The sequence below is a fragment of the Hyla sarda genome, chromosome 3, assembly GCF_029499605.1.
Source record: "Hyla sarda isolate aHylSar1 chromosome 3, aHylSar1.hap1, whole genome shotgun sequence".
Taxonomy (NCBI): domain Eukaryota; kingdom Metazoa; phylum Chordata; class Amphibia; order Anura; family Hylidae; genus Hyla; species Hyla sarda.
Genome location: NC_079191.1, coordinates 272028448 through 272053250, shown reverse-complemented (window position 1 = coordinate 272053250; position 24803 = coordinate 272028448). Strand labels below are relative to the sequence as shown.

The following is a 24803-nucleotide window of genomic DNA, read 5'->3' as shown; positions in this document are numbered from 1 at the left end:
ACACTTTCGTCTCCCCCCCCCACTTCCCTCCCGCTCTAGCCTCAGTCATCCTCCTTCATGCTTTCTTTCCCCCCAGATCCCTCTGCCCCCTTCTCCCCCAGACCCCTCAGTCTTCCTTCTTCTGACTTTTGTGCTCCCCCCCAGACCTCTCTGCCCCTTCTCCCCCCAGACCCCTCAGTCGTCCTTTGTCTAACCTGTGTGCCCCCTCTGTCCATTTCCCCCCCCCCCAAACCCTCCAACTTTTGTATCCCCCCTCCTCAGTCTTCCTCCTTCCAACTTTTCTGCCCCATCCCAGACTCCTCTGTCCCCTTGTGACCTAAACCCTCTGCCCTTTCCTCACTATGCTGGAGGCTCAGTCGGCAGGGCAGGGACACGTCTGTGACGTCAGGGGCGTGCCTGTGCATGGACGTCTTCTGCTTTTAAAGCAGCAGTGTCCCTGCCCCGGCTTACTAACAGGAGTTCTTGGTGCTGGGAATCCGGCCAGGAGCGAGGCCCCCTTCAGCATGATCTTGGAAGGGGGTCTTGCGCACTCCAGAGGGGGCTGGTGGTGGTGCAAATAGAGCAACAAGGGCTGCATTTGTCTGGTGCTGGGCAGATGAGCGGCCCTACGGATGGCCCGACTGACCAGGCAAATACCCAGTGTGCCCGATGGCCAGTCCAGCCCTACTTTTGATAATTCTCAATTTGCAGTGAACAAAATGTGAATCTTACAGGGTGGGCTATACTGTGCATCCAGAGACCCCCCCCCCCCCAACACACACACAGCACCAGCTACTAGATGATTGGTTGATTCACTTGGAGGGTATTTATGCTGATAACGTCACAAATGCTCTTTGGAATTTTGATTTTCTGAGAAGAGAACGAGAGCGGCTGCCAAATGCCCCATTAATACCCAGCAAAATCTTGCAACTATTGCCCACTGCATTTAGTTGTGGTTTTGTCTACATGCTGCAGCTATAACATGTGAGAAAACCTGACAGGGTGTGTCTTGGATAAACAACCCCTCTTTACATAGCCTCTTCTATTAATTGGAGACAAAAGGTGCACCAGGCATGGTCCTTAACACACTATGATAGGTATCCAGTGTCCACTGAATTCATGTGCTAAATCAATACAAAGTAGTAAAACAAATATACCCTTGAGGTGAAACCACATGAACAGTCTGTGTTGCAGTTGCTTTGTGTTTGCGTTGCGGTTGACCACATGCAGTAACTTATAAAATGCCGCTGTTAAGCTGTTTTTTTAATACTTGCCAGCAGTTTCTATTTACCAGTATTTGTGTTCATTTATATTTAACTTGCTCATTAGTTTAATTTGCTGTTTCTGTGTCTGCTTAAATAGTGTCTCAACCACACACAGTTCAGCAGAAACCAGGACAATGTGGTCAAGATCTGCGTGTAGATGAACACAAAAAATGATCGGCCACAGACTCAACAGCACAGATGCTAAAATGCACTATTAGTACAGCAAGGAAATATTTCCAGTACAGTGGTCCCTCAAGTTACAATATTAATTGGTTCAAGGACGACCATTATATGTTGAAACCATTGTATGTTGAGAACATGACTCTATGGAAACCTAATAATTGGTTCTGAAGCCACCAAAATGTCATCCACAAATAGGAAAAAGTGAGGATTAAACAAAAATAAGTAGATAACTAATACAGATGAAGCAAGTCCTTACATATAAAGTAAGACAGATCTGCTGGGAGCTGTAAATCACTGTCTATGTAGAGGACAGGAGCTTCTTCAGGGTCCTTTACAGTACACACAGTGTCCAAAAATTTTTTTAATGGAGCTGCCCTTACCTGGAGCATAAATCCCTGGCACAGGTAAAGAGTAGTACAGAACATGTAGTACCTCCCTGTACTGTAGGGAAGTGATACCAGACAGCCAGTCAGTGCATACGCTTCAGTAATACAGGTGTTTTACCAGTGAATGCCCATTCTGATTGGTCAGTTCTTCCAGCCATTGACATGTTTCACTGATCTGGACTGTCTGTAGCATTGTATGTTGAGTCTGGTTTCAAGTTACAATGGTTCAGAAAAGACCATTATATGTTGAAACTATTGTATGTTGAGGGATCAGTGTACTTACAATGAGAAACTGACGATGCATTTACAAACCGCAATGCAACCTGATCTTGTGGTTCCACCCTTACACAACAGTTCACCTGGCAAATCGCAGTGGTAGATTCCACATAATCGCAATAAGTGCCCTGCTGCTCAAAAAAGGGTTATTCTTATCAGATCACCTTTTATTTTCAGGGTGCATCAGAGTTTCGGAGCATCCATGTGTGCAGAGTAAGGATAGTTGTCATTGTTTTGGCTATTATAACCATCGCAGCTTAAGTCTTAATGTCATATGATCATTACACAATAAAAAAACATTAGATACTTGCAGTTTGTGCAATCTAGATTGTAAAAAGCCCTTGGAAGCTGCTACATAACCATTTTGTCCTTGGACTTCAAGGTCCAGCCGAAGTCCATTTGCAGAAACTATAGTACATTCTGAAGTCTAAATATTATTTGCTTGACCTGCGCGGTCTTTCTTCATATGGAGGCACTGGATCCTGATAGATGCTGATACATGAATCACTTGATGCCTTTAGGATTGCTTCTTCATATGGGGGAGGTAAGCATATAGTTAGAAAAGAGGCATCTGGTACCAGTGTACAGTAATGAAAAGGCTCTGTACTCCAGGGTAAAGTATGGAAGAAATCCATTTCTCTGTCTGGAAGATTCTCCTGGAGACTTATAGCAAAGATTTGCCCTTGAGGGATCTTACGCCGGCACTTCCGATAGAGGAAAAGGATGCAGAACCCTACTACCAGCAATGCGGTTGTAGGGAGTATGATGCATAAGAATGGCTGTAGGTCTTCTTTGGTAGAACTGATTTGATTGTGATGTTTGGTCTGGAAAAAGGAAACAAGAGAATCATTAAATGATACTTTCACCCTAGATATGGGTAAACTGGGACACGACACATGGCTCAGGCGAGCTTACAACCATGGCCAGCTATAAAAGGCAAATGAGGGGAGGCAATGGGATTTTTTGCTCTACAACTAAATGGTGCAACGCAGTCATGCCAAACAGTATGTGCACAATCTTGGTTGGCTTTAAAGTGGTGTGCTAGTACTGGTAGTTAGTGTTGAGCGGCATAGGCCATATTCGAATTCGCGAATATTCGCGAATATATGGACGAATATTCGTCATATATTCGCGAATATTCGCATATTCGTTATATTCTCGTTTTATTTTCGCATATGCGAAAATTCGCGTATGCGAAAATTAACATATGTGAATATTGGCATATACAAAATTAGCACATGCAAAAATTCGCATATGCGAAAATGCGCATATGCTAATTTTCGCATATACGAATTTTCGCACGCCAGTCTCACACAGTAGTATTAGAGCCTTCTTTACACCACACAAGCTGGAAGCAGAGAGGGGTGATCACTGTGATGTGTACTGTGAAAAAAAAAAAAAAAACTAAAAAAAAAAAACGAATATTCGTAATTACGAATATATAGCGCTATATTCGCGAAATTCGCGAATTCGCGAATATGCGATATTCGCGAATAATATTCGAATTGCGAATATTCGTGAGCAACACTACTGGTAGTGAGTGGTGTCAAGTATGAGTCTATGTTTTACCGGTAATGCACATACTTTATAATAGTTTTGTGGAAAAGACACTTTACTTTGGATATATAATTTGGAAAACTATAACAAATACTGGAGAGATTTATGAAAGTGAATGGAATAGAAAAGCATTGCATGAGCATTTGCCATACCAAATGGTGCAATAGCATTAGGCTATATACCTTTACTGGTACTTCAAGGCCCCACTGAGGATTCCATCAATTCTCTTCCCATAAATGCTAGGGAATAGTTTGGTGTCGTTGACTACAATTCCAAGGACCCCACTTTACTGCCCCTACCTTTAACTACTGGCTCAGCCCACTGCTTACAGGACTTGTCCAACCAGGTCTTCAACTCAGGCTGTGCAGTTGGCCACACTTACAGTTCCAGCTCTCCAGGCCACTGTACAGGCCTGTAGATTAACCAATATGGGCCTAGCTACAGCCTCCCCTTGGTTTGGTCACCTAACCATTAACCCACCAGATATATATATATATATATATATATATATATATATATATTCATATGCTGATAAGCCTACACCATCTCAGGGGCAGCTTCCATGCTTCCATGGCAAGAACAAGCTCCTCACAGACCAGCACCATTGTTTCCTGTCCATGGACCAACAGCCCTTCTTACTGCACCTCATGTGACTATCTTCTCGCTCTCCCCACTAGGTGCCATTTAAAGGGGTACTTCAATGGAATTTTTTTTTTTTTTTTTTAGCAAATGGTGCCAGAAAGTTAAACAGATTCGTAAATTACTGCTATTAAAAAAAAACTTAATCCTTTCAGTACTTATCAGCTGCTGTATAATCCACAGGAAGTTCTTTTCTTTTTGAATTCCCTTTCTGTCTAACCACGGTGCTCTCTGTTGGCACCTCTGTCCATGTCAGGAACTGTCCAGAGCAGGATAGGTTTGTTATGGTCATTTGCTCCTACTCTGCACAGTTCCTAAAAGGTGTCAGCAGAGAGCACTGTGGTCAGACAGAAAATAAATTCAAAAAGAAAAGAACTTCCTGCAGATCATACAGCAGCATACTGGAAGGATTAAGATTTTTTTTATAGAAATAATTTACAAATCTCTAACTTTCTGGCACCAGTAGATTTAAAAAAAAAAAAAAAAAAGATTCCAGTGGAGTACCCCTTTAACACTTCACACGGCTCCTCCTTCTAAACATGATGGAAACACAGATTTTCCTTCCACTATTGGAATATGTGTACATATCCTTCCCCTTCGGTTGGTAGGCTAGGAGGTACCCATCCCCATTTATTTCCTCCACAATCTAATATGGTAACACCACTGGGCATTTCAGCCTCCTACTGGCTGTATCCCTCCCCTATAAAACCATACTTAATTTAAATAAATTAGTGAAGCAACACAATTCTTTAACTTTGTGTGGGTGGGAATCGGCCACAGCTCTTTTTCTTTATAAAAAATATAAATATAATAAATAACTTTAACAAAAGGCACCGTTGGCTTCTTGCAGACCCGAGAGGTGCAAAGCTGAGACCTGCCAGTGTCATGGATTGTTCTTAATCATCATCTAAGAAGACCAGGTGTTGTCAATCTTAAAGGTTTTAAATGCCCAGACTCATCTGACCTTGCCCCAACAATCCAGCACCATGGGTTCTTCTAAGCAGTTGTCTAGAAATCTGAAACTGAAAATAGTTGACGCTCACAAAACTGGAGAAGGCTATAAGAAGATAGCAAAACGTTTTTAGATGTCAATATCCTCTGTTCGGAATGTAATTAAGAAATGGCAGTCATCAGGAACAGTGGAAGACCAAGAAAAATATCAGAGAGAACAGCTCGCAGGATTGTGAGAAAAACAATTCAAAACCCACGTTTGACTTCACAATCCCTCCAGAAAGATCTGGCAGACACTGGAGTTGTGGTATAATATTCCACTATAAAGAGATAATTGTACAAATATGGTCTTCATGGAAGAATCATCAGAAGAAAACCTCTTCTACATCCTCACCACAAAAATCAGCGTTTGAACTTTGCAAATTAATATATAGACAAGCCTGATGCATTTTGGAAACAAGGTCTGTGGACCGATGAGGTTAAAATTTTACTTTTTCGCCGGAATGAGCAAAGTTACGTTTGGAGAAGAAGGGGAACAGAATTGTATGAAAATAACCTCTGTCCAACTGTTAAAGGGGTACTCCGGTGCTTACACATCTTATCCCCTATCCAAAGGATAAGGGATAAGATGCCTGATCGCCTATCACGCCCCCTCCCGTAGACTTGCATTGAGGGGCGGAGCGGGACGTCACACGGGGGCGGAGGCGTGACGTCACATGCCGCCGGCCCTGCGGTCGACCGTAATCATACCCGGAGTGAACACGCTCCGGGACTGATTACAAACGGGGTGCCGCGTGCATGATCACGGGCGTCCCCAGCTGCGGGACTCCCGCGATCAGGCATCTTATCCCCTATCCTTTGGATAGGGGATAAGATGTGTAAGCACCAGAGTACCCCTTTAAGCATGGGGGTGGATCAATCATGCTTTGGGGTTGTATTGCAGCCAGTGGCACAGGGAATATCTCACAAGTAGAAGGAAAAATGGATTCAATAAAATTTCTGCAAATTTTGGATGCTAACTTGATACCATCTGTGAAAAAGCTGAAGTTAAATAGAGGATGGCTTCTACAAATGGATAATGATCCTAAACCCACCTCGAAATCCACGGGGATTACATCAAGAGGCATAAACTGAAGGTTTTGCCATGGCCTTCACAATCTCCTGACCTCAACATAATTGAAAATCTATCGATAGACCTTAAAAGAGCAGTGTGTGATAGACAGCCCAGAAATCTCAAAGAACCAGAAGACTTTTGTAAGGAAGAATGGACAAAGATACCTCAAACAAGAATTGAAAGACTCTTGGCTGGCTACAAAAAGCGTTTACAAGCTGTGATACTTGCCAAAGGGGACAGTACAAGATATTAACTCTGCAGGGTGCCCAAACTTTTGCAGACGCCATTTTTTTGTTTTATTTTGAAAGTGTAAATGATGGAAATAAAATCAAATTTTTGTTGACAAAATTATAATAATGTCTAATCTGTAATTAGATGCCTTTTGGAGATTTTTCCATCTTTCCTTGGCTTCTTTATGCACATTAATACAAATTTTTACCTGGGGTGCCCAAACTTTTGATCCCCACTGTAGTGCCTTATTTGTGATCTAAGTAGATTTTAGGGGTCTTAAATGCTAGTATGGACTGGTTTACACATCCAGGTGGGAGGAAATATGATAACAAGCCCCTATTAAAAATGAAAATTAGTTGAGAAAAGGAAGAGTTGAGGACAGTTAAAAAAGGATTTATTACTAGCTGCTCTCTCCCCTTTGGGGATTAGGTCAGGCCATTGTAACCTTGGATCATGTGATGAGGCTTCCTGCTTCTGTAAAAGAGTAAAACCTGTCCTAAAGCTTGAACCTTAGTGAAGCTCCTAAGGAAAGGTCTATGCCTATGTTATCTAATGTAATGTGTATAAATTGTTATGCCCTTTAAATACTGTTGTCAGGTGTTGTAACCAATGAAGGTACCAGTGACCATGTGGCCTATAGGGTGACCTATGGGACCCCTCCAGAGTCTACCCCATATAAACCCTGGGAGGAGCTAGCTAGTTAGTCTTATCTGAGCTACAGTAAAGTCAAGACCTGGAGAGAGTGTCTGGTGTCCTGAGGAGACCAAAGGCCTACCACGCAGCCATGCTTTCACTAATCCAGTGCCCCACAGGTGAACGTCAAAACCTGGTAAGCTACATACGCGTGGAGTCGGTCTAGTCAAGTCAGTCAAGATCAGTTTGTACCAAGTCAGCGTGGGCCTGCAGCAAATTGTCCAAATCCACTATAAGTCCCAGCCAGCCCTAGAGTCTCTAAATTCACTGGTCACCTCCTTGGGCCTAACTGAGCTGTCAAGACTATTACACCTGTCTACCTCAGTAAAGCTGCCATTGTTCCGTAACTTGGCGCCAGAGTAATTATTTGCCCCGTGCCTAGCTCAGGATTCAGCGGCATACCTTCGGGTGGTGCAGAGGTTAAACCACGCCCTGGCATCACGAATACAAGGGGTTAACGCCATCTGCCCCTAGGGTAATAACATCTGCCCTCATCACACCCTCACCACAGACTAGTGACACAGTTCCAGCAACAGGCCCCCTCATGCACATGTAACCCTTTCTAAGCAACCAGAATTGGGCATTCAACAAAGACTGCACTGTTTAGAAAGTGTGCAGCTCAAAACAAAATTAGACCTACTGGGAGAGTGAACTGAGGTTAACTGAATGGCACTCTATACCCAATGTGCCTGAAAATAATCTATGAGATAGATAACAACGAATACAGTCTGTACGTTCTCTCTATAGGGATATCAGTAGGTCTTTCCCATACAAACTCCCTCATACCTACAGATATTTGTGGTGGCCCAGTACAGGAGTTATACCCCTGTACCCTTGCTGCCCTATCAGGCAACCTCCCTGCAGTGTCCCCTGGGCCCCCCCAACACCTGTCCCCTTATGTATATATATTTTTTCTGCCATGTGTTATACTGTAAAATGTATATGAGTGTTATTACTTTAAGAAATGTTAATATGTGATCACCAGTTGTCATGTGAGTTGTCATGTGAGTGTAACCCGTGAGGTATCAGTGACGATGTGACCTAAGGGTGACCTATGGGACCCCTCCTAGTCTACCCCATATAAGCCCTGGGAGGAGCAAGCCCTCTCTCTTATGCTCTTGATTTCCAGTTAAGTCTTTGCTGAGGTCCAGTGCCGTCAAGTCCTAGAGTGTGTCTGGAGTCCATAGGAGGCCTCAAGTCAGTCCTGCAGCAACAAGCCTTCAAGTCTACAAGTAAGCTACAGTCACAGCTTAGTTAGTCTCAAGTCAAGTCAGTCACAGTCATCTATTGTCAAGTCAGAGTGGCCTGCACTAAAATTGTCCAAATCAACTACAAGTCCCAGCAAGTCCTTAAGGTCTCTAAAGTCACTGGTCACCTCCGTGGGCCTAGCTGAACTGTATAGACTGTTCCATCTTTCACTCAGTAAAGGTACCGTTGTCCGTAACTTGGCGTTGGAGTCATTATTGCCCCCGTGTCTAGCCCAGGATCCAGTAGTATACCTTTGGGTGGTATTGAGGATAAACCGTGCCCTAGCGTCACGAATACAAGGAGTTAATGCCATCTACCCTGCATCACACCCTCTACCACAACTTTTGGCATCCTATGAACTGGATAAAGGTGTGCGCCTTATGTCTAAAGTACCCCCTCAGTCTGAACTGTGTTCAGTATTGCCAAAAAATCGCATGCCAATGCAAATAAAATTTGCGCCAGAAAGTGTACTGGACTTTGTCAGTGAAAAGTGTTTTACCCGAGGCGCTGGCGAAATAGAGGGGGAGGTGAAGAAAAGACGGTTGTCCACCATTGTGAAGTGTTTAAGTACTGTGTCAACCTTGTGCAAAATCAAGTCCGAAGCTATGCTACATTATATGAAGTGTTGCCTGTACATGCAAGGGTTAAATATGTGCCGGAGAAACGCGCAAAAATGTCCCACGCTTGTCAGCATCCTGCCCCTGGACATGGAAACCATGTTGCTGTATCGATGCCAAAGTAGAACTGTAAACATCCTCCCCTTGTTGCCGGGGGAAAGGAAGTCAGCGTTTCCAGCCAGCACCCATTTTTCCGAAGCCCTGCATAAAAGGAGTAGCGCTGCCGGATCCCAAGTCCCAAGATGGCGCCGGAGGCCCGGAAAGTCGCTGCGGCAGCTGCGCAAATGTCTCAGGAGCTGGCAGATAGCCTACAGCACACCTCCATCGGGGCCAAAGAGGCCTGCTACCAAATCCTGTTGCCCGAGGACGATGGAGACTGGTCAGCAACCCCAGCGGAGGGAACACTGGCATCTTCCCGTGCATCATCGCCGATGAGGCTGTCACCTCACCACCGGACCTGGGGATTCTGGGCCAAAATCCCCACAGAGGAGTCAGTAGTAAGTACCCTGGCTGAGGCCGCTTTCTCTACCCCTCCTTCTAACCTTAGCCCAGAGCAAACCCCCCAGGTCCAGAAGTCTGCTGTACATTCCCGGTCACCACCATTTCCCTGATGGCTCTTTGGCAATGAGCCCGGACTAATCCAATACATGAGGGAGCACTTTCTTCTACCAGGGAAGCCCCATCCCTCAGTTACGACAGTCCAGTCATCTACAGATGTGCTCAGGCCTACTCCTGTTATCGAGGAGGTTTGGCCTAACCAGTGGGTCCCAACTGAAGTGCCTCAGGTGAACTGGACTACCCGAGTGAGTCAATTAGAGGGGGCAAAGTCCCATGGACCCTGCTACATGTCCCAGCCTCGGAAGCAGTCTGACAGGCAAGGCTGGGATGGCAAGAACCCAGGCTGAAGGGTCTACGTGTACCCACTCTGCTAATGAGTCATGAGACTAACTTTGTTTGTGAACTATTCTTATTGTTTTCAGGTTATGCAACATTTAAGGAGAAGTGCCTGACGAACTTGTCAAGAAGTTTATTTGCAACCATATGTGTAAGCATGTGCCCGGCTTTTAGCCGTTATCCTTTGCTGAGAACTCAAAACTTACCAGGACTGTGGAGCGGTACTAAGAAAAATATATATATATAAATATATATTTTCAGAGTAATATATTTTGTCTATCCCATTATTTGCACAGGTGCAGGCAAAATGTTGTTTTATGTTGTCCATGTGTTTACAAATTTATTCCCAAAAGGAGTATGTATGGACATTTTCACAAAGCGCTACATGGACTCGTCCCTTGTTTTTGTTTCCCATATTCAGACCTGTGAAGGACATTCTACAATAATGCCCCAGGAACTGTTATCATCACCAGGCCCCATTGGCCACTTCCCGTCGTCCTCCCTCCAGGACTGGGTGCCGAGGACGGCTGTGTTTAAGAGGGGGAGTTTGTGGTGGCCAAGTACAGTTATACCCCTGTACCCTTGCTGCCCTGTCAGGCAGCCTCCCTGCAGTGTCCCCTGGGCCCCCCGACACCTGTCCCCTTATGTATATATATATATATTTTCTGACATGTGTTATACTGTAAAATGTATATAAGAGTGTTATTGCTTTAAGAAATGTTAACATGTGATCACAAGTTGTCATGTGAGTGTAACCCCATGAGGTATCAGTGACCATGTGACCTAAGGGTGAACTATGGGACCCCTCCTAGTCTCCCCCATATAAGTCCTGGGTGGAGCTAGCCCTCTCTCTTATGCTCTTGATTTCCAGTTAAAGGGGTACTACGGTGGAAAACTTATTTTTTTTAAATCAACTGGTGCCAGGAAGTTAAACAGATTTGAAAATTAGAAGAAGAAAGCAGGTAGATGCCAGCGGATAAGAAACTTCACCTTTATTTTCATCACGTTAAAATCGTAGACATGGAGAGACTTCAATAAGACATATGGATAGCATCTGATGGCATCTGATGAAAGGTCACATGACCTGAAACGCGTCATGCCCGGCGCTTATTACAAGGATTTTATCCATATGTCTTATTGAAGTCTCTCCATGTCTACGATTTTAACGTGATGAAAATAAAGGTGAAGTTTCTTATCCGCTGGCATCTACCTGCTTTCTTCTTCTAAACTTGGAGGATTATTTTGCCATGCGGTGACCGGGTGAGCTGACTATTTGCTATTTTACAGATTTGTAAATTACAAATAGCACATCAATCCCACATTAGTGTAACAGGTCTACGCTTTGACCACAAGATAAATACCACAAGAGAAAAGAGCGTATAGCGACCAAATTATTGATGCAAAAATAATTTTTATTAAACACATATGCTCAAAGATGACAAAAACTTAAAATCACATAAAAACATAATGTCAGAAAAAGGTGCAAGAGGATCGACTGAAATGGGGGCTACACGCATAAAGATCAGCCTAATAGCTGAAAAACAACGGCATCAAGGCATCAGACAATGTAAACATGGCACCGCATAGAGATAAACAGTAAAGTGCAGAAGTACATAGTAATGGTAAAAGTGCAATGGTTGCTATCCAACAAAGCAAACAGTACCAAAAAAATATTAAAGTGCTATACTAAGATGCTAAAGAGGGATGCAAAAAGTAAATTACCACAGTGGGATAGATTGCGAGCGTGTGCCTCCACCACCAGACGTTTCGCTGAGGAGCTTCTTCCGGGGTGTCAAAGGGCGATACATGTGTAAAAAGATTTTATTTTCATGTTTTCGCCGCTATGGGGGTGTTGGAGGGTATCGCCCTTGATGATGTGGCTGCATTGAGTGCAATGCAGAAAGGGATATATATCCCATTCCTTTTACTCTGGAGGAAGGTCTGGTGTGTGGTGGTGAGTGTGGAACCAATGTCTGCTCTGACTAGTTTGTCTCGCAGATTGGGTGCCCTTTTATTGCGGTCTCCTATACGTTGGAGAGACCACCCAGAATGTAGGAGACCGCATCAACCGTCACAAATCAACCATCTGTTGTAAGCACTTACTCTTTCCCATTCCACATCACTTTGATCGAATGGGCCACAACATTTTCCAATTAAGATTCCAAGTGATAGACCTTGTTGAGACACCACGTAGGGGGGGGGGGGCGACATGAAAAAGTTACTACTTAGAAAATAAGCTTTCTGGATCAATCGTCTCAATACACTAGAACCCAGGGGTCTTAATCGTGACTATGAACTCAGTCAGATTCTATAACTTATGCTGTTGATTATATTTTTATTCTTTACGTCTTCCTTTTTAGATTCACCATTGATATCACTGTCACTGTCAATCACAAACATAGAGCACGGTCAGAATGATTCCTCAGGAATCTCTATATAGCCTCAGACCAGTTTGTATCTTTAATGCCATGATGTATGCTCTTTTGTTTTTCTCTTTTGTTCAGTTTGATGGTTGTCTATATGCTATTTGGTGTAACACTTTGTACAGTGAACATACCTTCCGGTTTTCAAAACAGGTGTTTTCACCTTTGACCCGGAAGGGGATGGCTTCCTACCCGTATATACCTGTCTATTGCTATGTTCAGGTAGATCAGTTGATGAAGGCCATGAGGTGGCCGAAACGCGTCCTGTGAATTGCCATATCACTATGTATGCTTATGAATAAACACTTCAGGTGAATTGCATCAAGATTGTGTGAGTGCCGGGATTCCTTCTATTTACCTATTGCTTACCTGTCCACAGGCACCACGAGTGCCGACTCTCAATACTACTACCTCTCTGCTGACATCTCTGTCCATTTTAGGAACTGTCCAGAGCAGCATATGTTTGCTATGGGGATTTTTTCCTGCTCTGGACAGTTCCGGACATGGACAGAGGTGTCAGCAGAGAGCACTGTGCTCGTGATGTCAGCAGAGAGCTCTTTGTTCCAAAAAGAAAAGAATTTCCTCTGTACTATTCAGCAGCTAATAAGTAATGGAAGGATTCATATTTTTTAATAGAAGTTATTTACAAATCTGTTTACCTTTCTGGCACCAGTTGATAAAAAAAAAAAGTTTTCCCCCGGAGTACCCCTTTAAGTCTTTGCTGAAGTCCAGTGCAGTCAAGTCCTAGATTGTTCACCATACAAAGTAAAGGGATACACAGTACAGCGCACACCCAAAATTATAAACATATAAGTTTATTAGGTTATCAAATTACACAGCAGACAAAGGACAGTTTGAACTAGATGGACTGTGCAAAGGAAATGCTGCCCAGTTGCCCATAGCAACCAATCAGATCGCTTCTTTCATTTTTAACAAGACCTCTGCAAAATTAAAGAAGCGATCTGATTGGTTGCTATGGGCAACTGGGCAACATTTCCTTTGCACAGGTTTTGATAAATCTCCCTCTATGTTACTATGTTACATTTAAAAACAATTAAAAGGGCCAACAAGACCACTGCACAAACAGGGTGGGTCCCTAAAGGACCCCTACCCAGGGCACCAGCTTCACACAATATATTGTATGCCCGCTCTAAACTGTACTATGAATAAATGCACATTGTGACAATCCTAGCTATTATACAACCTGCATCCAGGTAAGTAAGGTAAGCTGGAGGAGGATATGGGCTGGTGCCCACCTGGACCCCACACGTTACGTTGCTCGTCGGCAACTTCCTTCACCCCTGAGGAAGTTGCCAACGAGCAACGTAACGCGTGGGGTCTAGGGGGGGCGCCAGCCCGAATCCTCCTCCATCTGCTGTCTTTCTCCATACCTGATCTTACTTACCTGCAGGTTGTATAATAGCTAGGATTGTCACAATGTGCATTTATTCATAGTACAGTTTAGAGCGGGCATACAATATATTGTGTGAAGCTGGTGCCCTGGGTAGGGGTCCTTTAGGGACCCACCCTGTTTGTGGAGTGGTCTTGTTGGCCCTTTTAATTGTTTTTAAATGTCTTTTGTCTGCCGTGTAATTTGATAACCTAATAAACTTATATATTTTTAATTTTGGGTGAGCGCTGTACTGTGTATCCCTTTTCTTTGTATGGTGAAATGTCAGTGCTTTGATGGACATAGTAGCACCCCTTTGTATCATACGGTGATTGATATAGCTGAGCCCACTTGTTCTAGTGTGTGTTGTAAAGTCCTAGATTGTGTCTTGAGTCTATAGGAGGCCTTAAGTCCGTCCTGCAGCAACAAGCCTTCAAGGTTACAAGTAAGCTACAGTCACAGCTAAGTCAGTCTCAAGTCAAGTCAAGCCAGTCACAGTCATCTATTGTCAAGTCAGAGTGGCCTGCACTAAAATTTTCCAAATCTACTGCAAGTCCCAGCAAGCCCTTCAGGTCTCTGAAGTCACTGGTCACTTCTGTGGGCCTGGCTGAACTGTATAGACTGTTCGATCTGTCACTCAGTAAAGCTACTGTTGTCCGGAACTTGGCGTCGGAGTCATTATTGCCCTCATGCCTAGCCCAGGATCCAGCGCTATATCTTTGGGTGGTGTTGAGGATAAACAACGCCCTGGCAACGCCCTGAGGATAAACAACGCCCTGGTTTAATGCCATCTGCCCCTAGGGTAATTCCATCTGCCCTGCATCACACCACATATTCCTATAGAGAGAACCTAAGAAAGGCTGTACTGTCTCCCAGCAAAGAAAACGTTGCACCTCCTCCTTGTCTACCTTTGTCTGGTATCATCTGCACCTACACCATCTTGCATTCACACTAGAGCACTAGACTGTTTTCTTAATCCCTCTCCTGTCTGCTCCCACTGGATTTCTGAACATTACAGCCTCCGTTCCCACAACGTGTGTTTCCCACTCCTGCCGACTTCCGCGACATGTGTATCTAATCCAGTGTGCTCCCAGAAACCTTATGCAACACACCGGTGTAATTTTATTACCCTCAGTGTTATTTCATGACCCCCATGTGGCATTTCATCACCCTCTTGTGCCATTTCAGAGGTTTGGGGGACTGTGCAGGATTTTGCGCGACCCACTGTATGTTCTGTGACCGTCCACTCCTGTAAAAAAAAAATTATCATAGGACTTGTGGGATCCCAATACCATTGCAGTCCTTTACCCCACACTCCATCAGTTAGGCACAGTACCTGATTGTGTTCTTTAAGAACCTGCATCACCATCACTTTAGCGCAACCTCTCACTCTCTGACAACTATGTTGTGACTCCAAGAGGACATTGGGGTTGTTTGTACCATTCCATCCATTTGTGACATAGCCATGACAAGTACCCATGAACCCTGTCTTTCTACTGTGTCCTCTGTGGGTCACCACACTTGTTATTAAGTGTAAAATGAATTATACTCTATATATAACAGTTCATAAAAACCATGATAGTCTATGCACCCCAACACCATTTCGTTGTCCCACTTTCTCAAGGGGCCACGTTCTACTTCCTATCTAACACAGGGCTCTTATATATCATGTCATTAGTCCCGTTTTGGAGTTTTGTTTCTTTGATGCTTTGTGTGTGGGGTGGTGCGGCCCGGAGCCAGGGTCTTTGTCGGGCAGAATTGGGGCTGCCTGGCCACTGGGTCGCTCCCCCTGTGGGCATGGTGTTGCAGTGGCGGTTACTGCCGCACAGCACTACACCAATGTTGGGTTAGGGACCCACTCTAAATAGAAGGCCTTGACGTGGCGAGTGGGCTTGTACTTTTTGATCAAAAAGTATACTAACAACCTGTAGTGTTTGAATTTATGCTGAGAAGCAAGTAGATCAAAATACAAATTGTGGATGTGTGGCTCTGTTTCTTTTTCTCTATTTTTATTCTACAATTGTAGTCTGTCCCCTCTTTATAGCAAGCACTCTGCTCCACCCATTCGGCCCAGGCATTTTTAATTAGCAGGCGACTGCATAAGGGTTTCCTCCTAGCATTCTCCCAGCCCTCTGGCAGGGAGCACTTAATAGGTATTTACATTGGTGTGGTTGCACTGCGGCAGCCATTGTTACTGGGAAGCTTTGTCTGTGGGGTGGTGTGGCCCGGAGCCAGGGGCTTGGTCGGGCAGCAGTGGGGCTGCCTGGCCACTGGGTTGCTCCCCCTGTGGGCATGGTGTTGCGGTGGTGGTTCGGTTATGGACCCACTCTGAATAGGTGGCCTTGATGTGGCGAGTGGGCTTGTACTTTTTGACCAAAAGTATACTAATAACCTCTGGCAACCTCTGTGCAATGTTAATAACCAAAGTGCCATTGATATCTGTGCTTTATATACCTTATAATTACTCAAGTGCACTAATACATGAATTATTATCCATATATATGATGATTCCATACATTAACAAATATACTAAAAATACAAATCCATACATAAAGTGACTAGTTAAAAAGAAATTATTTAGCAACCATTTACTCCATTATAGAAGAGAGTTTGCTCAAATAATCCATTTATGTGACCCAAATACCATAAAAACGTGTAATAAAATCTCTAAAATATCTAAAAAAAAGTGTCCATACATATATTTCTGTACATAAATATACTAAAAATACTAAAATACACCACCTTGAATAAAAAACATATGTAAACAATTCATAATATTACAAAAAAAAAAGGGAGAGGTGTAGCGCCTTATAAATACATTGTTAAAACTTTATTGCCATAGCTTCTTTTTGCAGATTCTGCCGGGTATGTTCATGTTCATAACATAATAAAAGGACTCAACTCTAAAACTGAAGATAAAGGAATAAGACACACAGTTAAAATCACTAATGGACATAACATTGATAGAAACGCAGCAAATGATAACTGTTCTTTTAGGCCTCTAGGTGTCATCGTGCCCAACTGCACTATCCGCCGACACTCTTTCTGTGCCAACACTTTTTTTTTATATTTTCCTCCTCTAATGCCCAGGTTTACTCTTTCGATCCCCCTCACTTGTAAACTTGAGGGATCACAAATTATGTTCAGATCTAAAGTGCCTAGGTGGAGTTTTTAGCACTGTAAAATCCTGAGCATTCTTTGCCGTCAGTATATCTCGTACATGTTCCCGGGTGCATATCTTTAACTGCCTAGATGTTAGGCCTACATGAATCTTTGAGCACCCACAAGTTGCATGATATATATAAAGCATCCAACACGAGGACTACTCACACCAAAGGGGTGTGGTACATTTGCCACATAGTGGCTTCTCATAAGTTTGTTTTTAAGGTTCATGCCCCTCCTAGAAGTGACAGACACCCTCCCCTGAATTAATGTTGCTAACACTGGGTCCGTTTTCAAAATCCCCCAGCGTTTTTCCACAGCTTGTCACATTACATTCCACTGGCCGTTAAATATGGAGATGAATCTCACTTTTGTTTTTTTGTCTCCTCTTATTTTGGTATTTCAACAGATAATTTCTTTGTTCTCTCTTTGCTCTCTGATACCCTTGTTTTATCATTCTCTTACTATAGCCTCTCATTTCAAATCTTTCCTTTAAATCCTCATTCTCCTTTTCAAAAAGGATATTGGAAGAATATATCCTCCGCATTCTGAGGAACTGGACGGGGACGGGGCACAGGCCGGGCCAATTGCAGTGCCGTGCTTTTGTAGGTAAAAACAATCTTTTAAAGTAAAAAAAATTGTGGCTTAATATAAAGTACAAAAATTCCAACATAAAATGGCAGAGGTCTGTGTCAAAATTACTTGTTTCAAGAAAGAATTTAGTCGCATTTAATCTGTCTACGTTTTCTACATGTGTACAGCGACTCAACGTCTGCTGTGACTAGGAGCATCTAAAAAAAATCCCCTCGAACCTCCCGAGCACGTTTGTAGTGTCTAGTGTCTTTAACATATGAGGGTATTGTTTCCACCAAAGATTTTAAATATATGTCAATGTTAAACAGCATCACACACTCCGTCTATACCTGACACTATAGGACGGCCGGGAGGGTCGAGGGGGTCCTTGTGCACCTTTGGGATCCGATAAAATGTTGGAACCTGTGGGTACATATTGAGCAACCCCTATTTTGTTGTTTTATTGATAATACCTTTTCCAAAGGCTTTCTCCAAATTTGAAGCCAATTCTCTTTGATATGCCTCCACTGGATTGTGTGCTAATTTAACATAGGTTTCCCTATCTCTGAGTTGTCGGAAGGCTTCTTTTTCGTAAGATGTTTTAAGCCAAATTACTATATTCTCCCCTTTGTCTGCCTGTTTTATTACTACATCATCCCAACTTTGGACTTCCTGCAGTGCTTCTTTTTGTCTCTTTGTCAAATTATCATTAGATGTTTTGTTTGGGATTTTTTTAAACTCTTCTGTTACCAGCTTAGTAAATACATCCGCTGCTGGGCAGAGAGAAAAGGGGGGAATAATTTGGATTTAGGCAAAACAGCATTTACCAACTCACCATAATTATATGGTGACTGTTCCTCCCATAAATCTTCCAAATTTTTTTAACGCTGTCGCATTTGGCGTGAGGAGTCCAGGTTACGCATGTAGTTTTTTCAGCATGATCTTACGTGAAAATAATTGTAGGTGTTTTAATGCTGTAAAAAAATTAAAGTTGTTAGTGGGGGGGGGGGGGGGGGAATGTTAAACCTTATTTTAAAACTTCACATTGTGTTTCTGTTAAGTCCTGGCTATACAGGTTAATTACCTCCATATTGTTCTTGGCCCGTTTATGTTGATGTTTTGGAGGGGACCTTCTTCTCTTGTTTCTATATCAAGAGTCTCTGTTTGATTGTAATTGAGGATCCCGGAGCTCATTCCTTATTCTCCCTTCACTCAGATGGGAATTTTCTTCCCTCGAGGTGTTAGATGAAATTGATGTAGATCTCGATCTCGGAATGGATTCCTCATGATCGCTTCTCTGTCACCATTTGTACATTCGGTTTTGAGTCAAATCAAGATTATCCCTCTGAAATTTTTTAGATTTTGTAGTACTAATCTCCTTTCCCCAATTTTGAAACAATCCTTCCAACTCTTGGTTTAATTTTTCCAGTTCATTATTGGGCAACTTATTTTTAATTTCCGTCTGTAGCATTTCAACTTCTCTTTCTATTTCCATGAACCCACGTGAACAAATACCTGCCAGATCTTTCCATTTAGTTCTGAAGATGGCATCATCCACTGGGAAGGAGGGGCACACTTGAACCCTTAGACCTCTTGGTATGAGACCCTGTGATATATATTTTTCAAGGAACACTTTGTTCCACCAAAAAGAGACTCTCGATATGGAACCAAGAGAAGAAGGCCCCTTCCAAAACATCAATATAAACAGGCCAAGAACAATATGGAGGTAATTAACCTGTCAAGCCATGACTTAACAGAAACTCAATGTGAAGTTTTAAAATTAGGTTTAACGTTTTCCCTCACTAACAATTTAAATTTTTTACAGCATTAAAAGACCTACAATTATTTTCACATATGATCATGCTAAAAAAATGGCATGCGAAACCTGAACTTCTCATGCCAAATGCCACAGAAAGGGAAGGGTTACAAAATTTGGAAGATTTATGGGAGGAACAGTCATCAGATAATTATGGTGAGTTGGTAAATGCTGTTTTGCCTAAATCCAAAATATTCCACCCCTTTTCTCTCTGCCCAGCATTGGAGGTATTTACTAAGCTGGTAAAAGAAGAGTTTTAAAAAATCCCAAACAAAAGCTCTAATGATAATTTGACAAAAAAAAAAAAAAAAAAACACCAAAGAGAAGCACTGCAGGAAGTCCAAAGTTGGGATGATGTAGTAATAAAACAGGCCGAAGGGGGGAATACAGTAATTTGGCCTAAAACATCTTACGAAAATGAAGCCTTCTGCCAACTCAGAGATAGGGACACCTATGTTAAATTAGCACACAATCCAGTGGAGGCATATAAGAGAGAATTGGCTTCAATTTTGGAACATGCCTTTGAAAAAGGTAAAAAAAACAAAAGAGGGTTTGCTAAATATGTACCCACAGGTTCAAACATTTTATCTGATCTAAAAGGTGCACAAGGACCCCTTCGACCCTCCCTGCTGTCCTATAGTGTCAGGTATAGACGAAGTGTGTGATGCTGTTAGTAAGTACATTGACATATATTTAAAATCTTTGGTGGAAACAATATCTCATATGTTAAAGACACTACAGACGTGCTTGGGAGGATCGAGGGGACCTTTTTAGAGGAGGACGTGCTCCTAGTCACAGCAGACGTTGAGTCAGTGCACACATGTATAAAACATGTAGACGGATTAAATGCGACTAAATTATTTCTTGAAACAAGTCATTTTGACACGGACCATTTTTTGCTGGAATTGTTGCACTTTATATTAAGTCACAATTTTTTTACTTTCAAAGATTGTTTTTACTTACCAAAGTGAGGCACTGCAATGGGAGCAGCCTGTGCCCCATCAAACGCAAACCTTTTCCTAGGAGTGGGAGGTTTTGCAGTGCTGCGGGGCGCAGCTTGTGAGCCAGCTGCAGTGCTGGCTGCGATACATAGACAACATTTTGTTCATATGGCAGGGGTCTGTGTCAGACTTGGAATTATTCATGCAAACTCGGAATTCCAATGATGTCAATATTAAATTGACATATAGATATAGCCATCATGAGGTAGATTTTTTGGGATGTAAAAATAATGAGAGAATCAAACGGTAGCCTCACAACTGATATTTTTAGAAAGAAAACATCTACAAATTCAATATTGCATACGTCTTAGGCGCATAATAAATCGACAGTGAAGGCTATAACGGTGGGACAGTTCCTGTGAATGCGGAGGTTATTTTCTTCCGATCTCCTTTTTGAAAAGCAGAGTGAGGATTTAAAGGAAAGATTTGAAATGAGAGGCTATAGTAGGAGAATGATAAAACAAGGGTATCAGAGAGCAAAGAGAGAACAAAGAAATTATCTGTTGAAAGGAGACAAAAAAAAAGAAAGTGAGATTCAACTCCATATTTAACTGCCAGTGGAATGTAATGCAACAAGCTGTGGAAAAACACTGGGGGATTTTGAAAACATGTTAGCAAAATGAATCCCGAAGATGGTGTCTTTCACTGCTAGGAGGGGCATGAACCTTAAAGCGAACTTATGAGAAGCCACTATGTGGCAAAAGTACCACAACCCTTTGGTGTGAGTAGTCCTCGTGTGGGATGCTTTCCATGCGGGGATTGCGTAGCATTTGCCAAAATTGTAAGGGCTAAAACCTTCACATCATCGGATGGAGCAAGGGAATATTCGATCCGCCAGTATATCTCTTGCAACACCCAAAACGTTATGTATTATGCAACTTGTGGGTGCTCAAAGATTTATGTAGGCCTAACATCTAGGCAGTTAAAGATACACACCCAGGAACATGTACGAGATATACTGACGGCAAAGAATGCTCAGGATTTTACAGTGCTAAAAACTCTACCTAGACACTTTAGATCTGAACATAATTGTGATCCCTCAAGTTTACAAGTGAGGGGGATCAAAAGAGTAAACCTGGGCATTAGAGGAGGAAACTATAAAAAAGTGTTGGCACAGAAAGAGTGTCGGCGGATAGTGCAATTGGGCACGATGACACCTAGAGGCCTAAATGAACAGTTATCATTTGCTGTGTTTCTATAAATGTTAGGTCCATTAGTGATTTTATCTGTGTGTCTTATTCCTTTATTTACGGTTTTAGAGTTGAGTCCTTTTATTATGTTATGAGCATGAACAGACCCGGCAGAATCTGCAAAAAGAAGCTATGGCAATAAAGTTTCAACGATGTATTTATAAGGCGCAAAGAAGAAATAGATGGATGTATTTGGAAATCGAGTCGCTACACCTCTCCCTTTTTATGTATTTTTTGTGTCACTTAATATTTGTGAGAGATTTGTGGTAATATTATGAATTGTTTACATATGTTTTCTATTCAAGGTGGTCACTTATTATGAATTGGTGTATTTTTAGTATATTTATGTAAAGAAATATATGTATGAATGCTTTTTTTGATATTTATGTAGAAAATAGAGAGATTTTATTACACTTTTTTTATGGTATTTGGCTCACATAATGGATTGTTTGAGGAAACTCTCTTCTAAAATGGGGTAAATGGTTGCTAAATAAATACGGTAATTTATTTTTTTCAACTAGCACTTTGTATGGGTTTGTATTTTTAGTATATTTATTAATACATGGAATCATCATGTATATGGATAAAAATGCATGTATAAGTGCACTTGAGTTATCAATGGCACTTTGGTTATTAACATTGCACCTTAAGTAACATTATAGTATAAAGTAATTGTTAACATCTAATCATAATTTTTAAACACATTAGTATGTATCACATTGGTGTTTAAATAAGTTGAGGTATAGCGGATCTGTTCTATATTTCTTTCCTGAGCTATTAAGACGCCTTTATTATTTTTTGCCTAGTATTTATCTAAGTCCGTGATTTGTCTTAGTGAGCAGGTGCGGTGGTCTTCTCCTTGCGGCCCTGCCTCATCTGGCGCTGAGTTACTGGATGCGCGCGTTCTGTACTTCGGTGTGGGCGTGCGCGTCTAGGTCGAGGCACCAGAAGTGGGGCAATGAGTGGCGGACGGGAGCACTGTGCCTGCGCCAAAACGGGACTAATCACGTGATGTTTCATATCCGTTCTGACAGATATATAAGAGCTCTGTGTTAGAGAGGAAGTAGAGGGTGGCCCCTTGAGAAAGTGGGACAACGAAACGGCGTTGGGGCGCATAGACTGTCATTACTATGGGTAAGCATATCTGCACTGACTTATGCATCTCTTGAGCACACTGGGAATATGGATGACCTATTTAGGCACCCAGTGTATCTAGTCTGAGCACTGTGACGCATGCTAGTTGTGGTCGCAACGTGATCCATGAATACATTTCAGATCTAGTGTTCATGGCATATTTCTCTATGAGGCATATGTGCAATATTGAAGGAGTGCAGTACCAGTATATATTATAAATTACATAAATGTGCAATCTCAACCACAGCACAAATAATCAGAGGTCCAGGACCTATCCTGGACCTCTGATTATTTGTGCTGTGGTTGAGATTGCACATTTATGGACTGCTGACCTGCCAGTTGGCTGACCACGTGCACTTACAGAGGGGGTCTTTGCTGGCTCTTTCGCTTGGTATTATAAATTACAGTTTCTCTGCCGCAGTCCGGAGTTTATTTCTGCTTTATATCTTGTTCTATATGTTGAATTTGTCTTTTTTATTGAGAATAATTCTAATAAAGATATATGAATTTTATTCAAGTGGTTTCTATGAACTCTTTTGTGTTTTCTTGGTGTACAATAGATTGTTGATTAACATAAGATCACTATTATTGAAGGATGATGCTAGGTGACAAAAAGTGTCAGTTTGGATTTTATTGTGTGTATCTATATATAACAGATACAAAGGAAAATACACATTACTGGCAGCACTATCTAGTAATTGTTTTTCCCTTGAGATATTCTATTCGCTTCTTTTGTACAGAAATAGGCATCCAAATGTTAGCATAAAGTTATATACTGTATATTTACTTTATTGATAACCGTGTCCAAAGATTGGAGCCCTGCCATAATGGCATGAGGGCAAAGCTTGTCTGAAATACATAAAACATGATTGACTTTAGTGACATTTAGATATGGTCAAGGATGCGTTATTTCATACATTTTATCAGTCAATGTTTCTTAGCCATGACCCATCCCTGACAGCCATTATGTTTAGTTTTTTTCTCTATGAACATTGCAAACATATGAGCTGGAGGTAGATCTGCTCAGCTAAACTTCTCCCTCCACCCAAAATAGACACATACTGCAGGGATTAAAGGGGTACTCCAGTACCGGTGCCAGAAAGTTAAACAGATTTGTAAATTACTTCTATTAAAAAATCTTAATCCTTCCATTACTTATTAGCTGCTCTATACTACAGCGGAAATTATTTTCTTTTTGAAACACAGAGCTGTCTGCTGACATCATGAGCACAGTGCTCTCTGCTGACATCTCTGTCCATTTTAGGAACTGACCAGAACAGCATATGTTTGCTATGGGGATTTCCTTTTACGCTGGCAGTTCCTAGAATGGACAGAGGTGTCAGCAGAGAGCACTGTGCTCATGATGTCAGCAGACAGCTCTGTGTTTCAAACAGAAAAGAATTTCCACTGTAGTATTCAGCAGATAATAAGTACAGGAAGGATTAAGATTTTTTAATAGAAGTAATTTACAAATCTGTTTAACTTTCTGGCACCAGTTGATTTAAAAAAAAAAAAGTTTTTCACCGGAGTACCCCTTTAATTTAAAAGGAATGGGAAATATAAAGGAAGGACTTTATTGGGCTGAAAGAATCGCTAGGTCGCAAGTCAGCCATTGACTATTGGGATGCATGGCAATGTTTTTCATCGTTACTGAATAAAGCCAAGCTATCTGGAGACTAAAGGGTGTGTGCAGCTTTCTTATCTTTTGCTGATGGAGATAAGGACTTATACTTCTCCTTCCTGCTTGATCAATTTTTGGCTGTGGCACAAAACTCTGTGAATGATACAAGCCTTTAACATGCACAGTCAAGATATTTAAGAGACTTTTTCAGTAGTTGGAGTTGTTACTATTATAAAGTGTATATACAATGGATTTTACAAAGTTATTCAGTGTCTATCATATGTGAGAATATAACTGGAGGAAGAAGAGGCTGAGACATGTAGAGAAATGACATTAAAGTGGTACTCCGCCCCTAGACATCTTATCCCCTACCCAAAGGATTGGGGATAAAATGTCCTATCGCGGGGGTCCCGCCACTGGGGACCACCGCAATCTCCGTGCTGCACCTGGCGTTCGTTTA

At 42.1% G+C, this 24803-nt stretch overlaps 1 protein-coding gene across 3 annotated transcripts; it reads right to left on the bottom strand.

The window, feature by feature from the left end:
* Positions 1–2284: 2284 nt before the first annotated feature.
* Positions 2285–23568, bottom strand: SMIM28 (small integral membrane protein 28). 3 transcript variants are annotated; one of them, XM_056563334.1, is made up of 2 exons: positions 23510–23568; positions 2285–2913 (listed from the first exon to the last, which is right to left on the bottom strand). In XM_056563334.1, the coding sequence occupies exons 1-2, from the start codon at positions 23546–23548 to the stop codon at positions 2524–2526; spliced, it is 429 nt and encodes a 142-aa protein (XP_056419309.1). In that variant the 5' UTR covers positions 23549–23568; the 3' UTR covers positions 2285–2523. The 3 variants fall into 3 exon arrangements, with proteins under 3 accessions (XP_056419309.1, XP_056419308.1, XP_056419310.1); XM_056563333.1 differs by lacking the exon at positions 23510–23568 and adding an exon at positions 14976–15082; XM_056563335.1 differs by lacking the exon at positions 23510–23568 and adding an exon at positions 13661–13774.
* Between the last annotated feature and the right edge of the window lie 1235 nt (positions 23569–24803).

Bases quoted from the DNA above. Each gene is read 5' to 3' on its own strand.
- SMIM28 (XM_056563333.1), bottom strand. From the start codon at position 15,029: ATGGCACAAGAGGGTGATGAAATGCCACATGGGGGTCATGAAATAACA. The intron at 2,914-14,975 runs GTAATAAAATTA...TCCTTTTTCCAG, and splicing joins GTCATGAAATAACACTGAGG to ACCAAACATCACAATCAAAT.